Source organism: Dipodomys ordii, unplaced genomic scaffold (genome assembly GCF_000151885.1).
Source record: "Dipodomys ordii isolate 6190 unplaced genomic scaffold, Dord_2.0 Scaffold74, whole genome shotgun sequence".
NCBI classification, from domain to species: Eukaryota; Metazoa; Chordata; class Mammalia; order Rodentia; family Heteromyidae; genus Dipodomys; species Dipodomys ordii.
In genome coordinates this window covers 4,787,099-4,795,620 of record NW_012267290.1, presented here as the reverse complement: position 1 = coordinate 4,795,620, position 8,522 = coordinate 4,787,099, and the positions used below count along the sequence as shown (strand labels likewise).

The following is an 8,522-nucleotide window of genomic DNA, read 5'->3' as shown; positions in this document are numbered from 1 at the left end:
CAGAGGCTGGGCAGAGGCTGGGGCAGAGGCTGGGCAGAGGCCGGGGCAGAGGCCGAGGCAGAGGCTGGGCAGAGGCCGGGGCAGAGGCCGAGGCAGAGGCCGGGACAGAGGCTGGGGCAGAGGCTGGGCAGAGGCCGGGGCAGAGGCCGGGGCAGAGGCTGGGCAGAGGCTGGGGCAGAGGCTGGGCAGAGGCCGAGGCAGAGGCCAGGACAGAGGCCGGGGCAGAGGCTGGGCAGAGGCTGGGCAGAGGCTGGGGCAGAGGCCGGGGCAGAGGCCGGGGCAGAGGCCGAGGCAGAGGCCGGGACAGAGGCCGGGGCAGAGGCCGGGGCAGAGGCGGGGGCAGAGGCTGGGCAGAGGCTGGGCAGAGGCTGGGGCAGAGGCCAGGGCAGATGCTGGGACAGAGGCTGGGACAGAGGCGGGGGCAGAGGCTGGGCAGAGGCTGGGGCAGAGGCGGGGGCAGAGGCTGGGCAGAGGCTGGGGCAGAGGCCGGGGCAGAGGCTGGGCAGAGGCTGGGGCAGAGGCCGGGGCAGAGGCTGGGCAGAGGCTTGGCAGAGGCCGGGGCAGAGGCTAGGCAGAGGCTGGGGCAGAGGCTAGGCAGAGGCCGGGGCAGAGGCTGGGCAGAGGCTGGGGCAGAGGCCGGGGCAGAGGCTAGGCAGAGGCTGGGCAGAGGCCGGGGCAGAGGCTAGGCAGAGGCCGGGGCAGGGGCTGGGCAGAGGCTGGGGCAGAGGCCGGGGCAGAGGCTGGGCAGAGGCTGGGCAGAGGCCGGGGCAGAGGCCGGGTCAGAGGCTGGGCAGAGGCCGGGGCAGAGGCCGGGGCAGAGGCTGGGCAGAGGCTGGGCAGAGTCCGGGGCAGAGGCTAGGCAGAGGCCGGGGCAGAGGCTGGGCAGAGGCTGGGGCAGAGGCTGGGGCAGAGGCTGGGAAGAGGCGTCCTTCCCGGGTGCTGGCCGGAGCTCCGCCCTCGTGCCCACCTGGGTTCTGCAGCCAGGCTCCAGGAGAGCAGGCCGGGCCCTGCAGGGGTCACAGAGGAGGGGACAGGCAAGAAGCCATCCAAGGCAACTGCACAACAGCACGGTGTGCTCGCGGGGAAATCTCACTCTCAAAAGTTCACTATTACTTCACTCATCGATTCAAAAGAAAACAATGCTGGGCTGCTCTTATGTTTTAAAGTCAATTGCTACGGTGCTGAGTGCTGTGCTCCAGGCAGAGGCCGGGAGGACATCTGCTCTAGGCCAGTCCAGAAGAAGATTCACAACTCTGTCCCGAAATACCCCAGGGGGAAAGGACCAAGTGGAAGGGTCCCGGCCCAGTGAGCACAAGGCCCCACGTTCAAACCTCAACAATGCCAAATATCTGCTGGTGAGCAAAAGGTCCTGCGTTCAATCCCCGACAACGCCAAATATTTGGTTATTCTACAATGCAGCAAAACCGAATGTGTAGCTTGAAATTTGTCCCTGTGTCTCTGATTTTGTTGCCTGGGAGGATGTAATCTGATCTGTAGGAGACATGCAAGCACTAAACGAGATACGTGTGTAAGCACTAAGTCAGAGTCACCGCAGGCAGCGTGGCTGCCCCGTACCAGACGGCGATGTAGTCGTTCACGGCCTCCGTCTGCAGCAAGGTGAAGTTGATGTAGACGCCGTGGCCCGGGGACACGGTGATGAGCCACAGGCAGTCCTTCAGGACGGGGTACTCGTCCGGGAAGCCGGGGGAGTAAATGGTGCCGTTGTGGGCGGTCACGTTGTACCCGCAGGGCGCTGGGGAGAAAGCAGCCAGCCGTGCGCTTTAGAAAGTAGGTGACTATTTCAGAAAGGGCTTAGCCTCCATGCTCCCTGGTACAAAATAATTGTGACTCAGTTCTCAGCAACTACTTAGCCAAAGTTCTTCCCCTCAAGCCTGCAAAGTTCAGGAGAATTATACTTCTAAGCTAAGATAGCTCCGTCTCACTTCACATAGACTCCAAATCTTCAAAATCCCTGAGGATAGCATTCCTACATGATAAAAAAAATCCACAGTCAGCCGCCATCTGTGACTGCGCTGATAATTAACCCATTGCCAGGCAAAGGATGACATGCACATTACACATAAATATATAACTGAATTTTTTGTTTTAAGTCACTTTCCTAAAGCCTATTGAAGGTGTGCGAAAGACGTGCATCTCAGCCCGGCAGAAACACTGACACTATCAACTCAGTGCGAATCTACACTTGAAGCAGCAAGATGAACGTACATAAGTAGCGTTTCAACACAAGTACTCCCTATCTACTGGTGTAGCCCGGGCCCCCGGTCTGTCTTCATTCTGGGTTTAACTAATTGACCTTTTGGTTGCTGTGGTGATCATCTTACGTGTGGAAGGGTGGGGTGGCCCGGTGTGGGCGGAGTGCACTGACATGCCACCGTTCATGTACCCAGGCCACTTGTCAAACTGAAATCCCACCACGGCCTCAGATACGGGGTGAGGCTTGATCACCAGCTCCATCCCCCACAACCATCAAAGACTTGCCACAAAGGGCCTTGAGCTTAGGGGAAGGAAGAGGCCAGAGCATATCAAAAGATACACAAGGAGACAATTTTAATGATGCGAAATGCTAAGGATGATCAGGAAGCGGAGGGAAGCCAGGACCTGACAGTGTCCATGCGGGTGGGCTCTCTGGAGAGCCGTGGGGGCCGGGCCGTGCAGACACACCCAAGGCAGCCCCGGCACACGACAGGACAGCTTCGTCTGAGCAGAAGTAAGTGGGGCTTGAAGTCCGACACACCTGGGTTTCTAACCTGCCGGGCGTGCGTTCTGCACCCGGCCGTGCAGTTCTAGCAGGGCTAGAACCCACGGAGCCCTCGCGCCCTCGCCGTCCTCAGCCACAGGTCCATGCCCGCCACCGCACCGCCCCTCTGCAGACAGCAAGGCCCCGTCCCTCCACGAGGAAAACGCCACTTCTCCCACCCTCCTGCTCGCCTGGACCGGCCATTAGAGCTTGCTCAGCAGGCTCCCCATGCAGGCCTTCCCTGGCTGAGACCCTCTGTGTCACCACGAGGAGGCCACCTGGCCCCCAGCAGGCGTGCCCGCCCGGCAGCTGGCTGAGACCAACCCCCCCTCCCCCCGGGGCCGCGGCTCCCTGCTCCCAGTGACAGCAATGATACTTACAGACCAGTTTAAAAACTTACATGCATGTAAGATACCTAACAGAATTTACATCTCTAGCATATACATACATATACTACACATCTGTATGTCTCCAGTTCCCAGCCTATCATCCACAAGCCCCCATCCCCTCCGGCCTCACACATGGCCACAGCCCGGGGGATGGGGTGCTGGCTTCTCCCAGACCCGTGGGCTCTAGCTGCCTCCCTGTTACTGGTGTTGCTTTCCTCGCTACCGCTATAACCTGCCGGAGCGCAAAGCTGCTTTGCTGCTTTGCAGTAGGGGAAATGCTCCTGCAACACCAAGCAGAGTGAGTGTGTGCACCACCGGAGATGCTCGTCTGGGCACGCTCGCTTCATGTCCAGTGCGCCCAGACATGGAGCAGAGGCGGCGCCACCCGACCCCTCCTCCTCCTCCTCCTACCCCCCTCAGCCCCCCAACCCCACAGCAGAAGCACCCGGCAGCCTACCATCACAGCGCGGGAAGGGGAAGTTCCAGCTCCGGTCGGGGCCGTGTCTGCAGGTGAGCACGGGCTGGCCCAGCAGCACGTACCCCGGGTAACACTCGAAGGAGATGGCCTGCCCCACGCTGAAGTCTGAGTTGATCATGTACCCGTTCTGGAACGGGGGTGGGTCCGGGCAGTTCTGCAGCTCGTAGGCTGAAATGACAAAGGCAATGTCAAGCTCTGGCTTGGAATGCGGCGGGGCCATTGCTGCTGTGGGTGCGTTCCAAAGGCAAACAGCAGGGAAATGCTCAGAGCCCCGCGTGGTCAGACGCCACCTAGAACAGAACCCGGGACCTGGGAAAGTCAGCAGCTGCGGCAGCTCTAAGCTGGACCGCCTGCCTCCTAAGACACGCGGGCTGCATCCCATGCTTGGCAGAGTTCACCTGGGGAGGGAAAGAATATAACACGGTTTAATTTCAAAGTAATAGGACTAATAAAAGGCCCGGGAGGTTCTGGTGAGCCCTGCCCGAGGCGCCCTTTCTGATTTAAGGAAGAAATGTGCAGCCAGGCAGTGGTGGCTCCTGCCTGTGATCCAGGCACTCAGAGCCTGAGGTCTGAGGATCCCAGGTCAAAGCCAATCCAGGCAGGAAAGTCCGTGGGACTCTGATCTCCAACAAACCTCTCAGAAGAAGCTGGCAGCGGAGCTGTGGCTTACGTGGTCAAGAGGCAGCCTTGAGAAAAAGAATGCTGGGGACGGGGTGGGTCTGGTGACTGCGCCTGACCCGCGTGTGATTAGAGACAAGTCAACCTGGAAATGGAGTGTGACCTCTGTCCTGGCAGTGACACAGCTACCGGAGCCCTGAACAGGCCCTTCCTCCCCCATGGCCTCCTCCCCACGTGACACCCACTCCACATAGTCCCTCCATATGACCTCCCCCCGTGTGGCCTCCTCCCGTGTGGCCTCCTCCCGTGTGGCCTCCCCCCATGTGGACTCCCCCTGTGTGGCCTCCTCCCGTGTGGCCTCCCCCCGTGTGACACCCACTCCACATAGCCTCTCCATGTGGCCTCCTCCCCCGTGTGGCCTCCCCCTGTGTGGCCTCCTCTCTGTGTGGCCTCCTCTCTGTGTGGCCTCCTCTCTGTGTGGCCTCCTCTCCGTGTGGCCTCCCCCCCGTGTGGCCTCCTCTCCATGTGGCCTCTCCCCCCCGTGTGGCCTCCTCTCCGTGTGGCCTCCTCTCTGAGCACTTTTGCTCCCAGAAAGGACCGAGACGCAGCCGGAGCCACACGCTGCTCCACATTCCTCTCACGGAGGGCTGCTGGGAGCCAGAGGGTGAGACCCCCCCAGGGCTGGGGTCCTGTGGCCCAGTGAGGAAGAGCGAGCCAGGAGACCCCCCACAGGCCTCGGAAAGAGAAGCGGTGTGGGGGGGGGGTTGAGCAGCAGCTAGAGGCCAGGGCTGCGGGAGGGGCGGGAGAGGGACACGAGGAAAACAGCAGGAGAGCAGCACAGCGTGGACGGCGCAGGGGCTGGGGAAATGGGATGACTGAGGCAGCCTGTGGAGTCCCGGGAGCTGAGGCCAGACTGGAGAAGCAAGCGGCTCCACGCGGGAGCTGTGTGCGTATCAGTCAAAGCGTCTGCGTAATATGACCATCAGGACAACGCGAGCCCCGTGGAAAGGCAGTGGCGGCAGATCCCGGGACTGGCCGAGGTGCTGACCCCTGAGAGACATGACGCTGTGTGTTCGTACTGAACGGGCGGGTGGCCCGGTGCCGTCCCCCTTCAGGAACAGCAGACGGGAGAGCGGGTCACGTGCCGGCCTTCACCGCGACGCAATCGGCCACAGCCGACATGAGGACAATTCAATCGTGTCCCAGAAAATCAGCCTTCATCTTAGCCTCATTCTCCTCTTATTAAGACCTCTTCTATGGAACCATTTCAAGGAGAAAATGCTAAAGGCTTCCGTACGCATTTACCCTGCAGTGACCCAAATGTCTAACACATGTGACATTTATTCTCACATTATGTCCATCTGTCTGTCCACCCGTCTGTCCATCTATCTATCTAAATGTTACATCACTCAGTAACAACACACAGAGAGACACATCATACATGTGTGCACACACGAGCACACACGTGTGCACACACGCGTTGGCAGCTGTGCAGGGGAGGAAGGGAAAGCATCCTTCGTCCTTCCTTGGACCCTCTCTGGGGGAGGGCGTGAGCTGTGAGCCTCCGCATGCCGGCCAGAGGCGGGGTCGGCTTTGTTGGCGCTGTGGCCTGGGGGAAGGAAGCGGCGGGACAGGGAAGCTCCACAGACTGGACGCACCACAGGCGCTGAGGCCTACAGAGCGCGATGCGTTTCTCAGGATAGAGCCGCTGTGGCCGCGTTCCAGCCACCTGCATGCCTGAGGACGCCTTTCCTACATGCCATGTCCTACTGACAGTCCCGGCCAGGGACAGGGATTCCCGTTCAACCTGACTCTGGTTGGCAGGCCACAGAACCCTCGATCACCCTCCCTTGGTTTAATAATTGCTACCTGCGTAGCTGCACGGTTTCTCTGAGGAGACTCTTAAGCAGCTGGAAGAACGGAAAGCAAGAAATTAGGGCTCAGACAAAGCCAAGAGCGTCTTGAGGGAACTGTGGCCTTCGCCCTGCAGGGCCCAAAGCTGGACGGGGCAGTCAGACAGCCTGGAATGGGGAAGGCCCGCTGGAGGCTGGACAGGCTGGCCCCACCTTGCCTGCAGGGCAGGGGGGGGCATGAGACCTGCATTACCTGCCTCACCTCTGCTCTACCACATCCAGAAGACACGGTGCTCAGGGCCCCAGGCTGGCTGGGACCCTGCCTCACCTCTGCTCTACCACATCCAGAAGACACGGTGCTCAGGGCCCCGGGCCGGCTGGGACCGAGGGAGCACCCGCACGGCCGCCTGGCACGGTGTGAATGGTTTTGTGAATTCAGAGGCTCCCACCGATGACACCTGGAGGTGCAGAATCGCTGTAGACTTAGGATGAAGATTGAGATAAATGTTTAATTCATAGGAAGATCAAAGACAACTTTCCCACTCTAGAATGTTCTTTCCCTATAAATGCAAGCAATTGTGATCTGTCTTTTCATTATAATTTTAATATAAAATTAACTACCAAAAACCACTCTGGCACTGCTCGATGGGAAGGCTGTGACATAACCCTACTAGGGCGATTAGATAGAGACATTAAAAAGTATTCCAGATCAGTAAACACCACAAGCACAATTATTCCTAATGAAATTCACAGTACTCAGGATCATTAGCAAAAGAAGAAGAGTGTCTACCCCACAGTTTCACGAAATGGAATTTGCAGTCTCGCACAGAGTAATGGCTGTGAGGTCTAGAAAATGATTTTCACTTCCTTTCTGTCTTCAAATAGAATATTTGGTGGCTGAAATCTACATAATGTGGCACTTCAAGGCAAATTGTGCAGTTTTCCAAAAGAGAAAACTATCTGAGGAGCCAAGGATGCACCAAGAGCGTGCAAAGGCCGGGGCACCCACATCAGTGCTGACCGCTCCTTGTTCATGTGCTCACTCACCGGGAAAAGCAAAATGCCCAGAAAGCACGGCTCATCCCACGGCGAACCCTGTTCATGTGATCATTCACATTAATAAACACGCTAGAGGTATCGGGAAAACTGTAATAAACATAGCCACAAAGACAGCAGAGTGGGAAATCAAGTCAAGTCAGGTTTTCTTTCCAACCCATACATATGGGCATGTGGTGCACACACAAAGACATACAGACTTTACACACACATACATACAGATAGGCACAGACATGTGCGCCTACACACAAATGCATACATCCTTAAACACAGACAGAAGTACACACATACAAGCATGTGTACTTACACACTGACCTGCACACAGACATACACACATACTGACACACACACCTGCACACATACAGACATAGACACACACTGACATGCATACTTGCACACATACAGACACAGACACACACTGACACACACACCTGCACAAATAGAGACACACACTGACACACACCTGCACACATACAGACATAGACATACACTGACATGCACACCTGCACACATACAGACACAGACACACACTGGCACACACCTGCACACATACAGACACAGACACACACTGACACACACACCTGCACACATACAGACACACACTGACACACACCTGCACACATACAGACATAGACATACACTGACACACACTTGCACACATACAGACATAGACACACACTGACATACACCTGCACACATACAGGCATAGACACTTACACACTGACATGCACACCTGCACACATACAGACATAGACACACACTGACACACACTTGCACACATACAGACATAGACACACACTGACATGCACACCTGCATACATACAGACATAGACACACACTGACACACACCTGCACACATACAAAGACACACACTGACACACACTTGCACACATACAGACAGACACACACTGACATACACCTGCACACATACATAGACACACACTGCCACACGCATCTGCACACATTCAGACATAGACACACACTGACATGCACACCTGCACACATACATAGACACTTATACACTGACATGCACACCTGCACACATACATACATAGACACACACTGACACACACCCGCACACATACATAGACACACACTGACACACACCTGCACACATACAGACATAGACACACACTGACACACACCTGCACACATACAGACATAGACACACACCGGCATACGCATCTGCACACATACATAGACACACACCGCCACACGCATCTGCACACATTCAGACATAGACACACACTGACACACACCTGCACACATACAGACAGACACACACTGGCACACACTTGCACACATACAGACATAGACACACACTGACACACACATGCACACATACAGACATAGACACATGCTGCCACACG

General features: G+C 57.0%; 1 protein-coding gene across 1 annotated transcript in view; it reads right to left on the bottom strand.

Moving 5' to 3' along the window:
- LOC105991563 (CUB and sushi domain-containing protein 1-like) overlaps positions 1 to 8,522 on the bottom strand; it is an 871,556-nt gene that overhangs the window by 80,177 nt on the left and 782,857 nt on the right. The window contains exons 42-43 of the mRNA XM_013024215.1: positions 3,605 to 3,793; positions 1,576 to 1,753 (exon numbers count right to left, since the gene is read on the bottom strand). Of these exons, the coding sequence (XP_012879669.1) occupies positions 1,576 to 1,753; positions 3,605 to 3,793 (367 nt within the window). The remainder of the gene's footprint in view (positions 1 to 1,575; positions 1,754 to 3,604; positions 3,794 to 8,522) is intronic.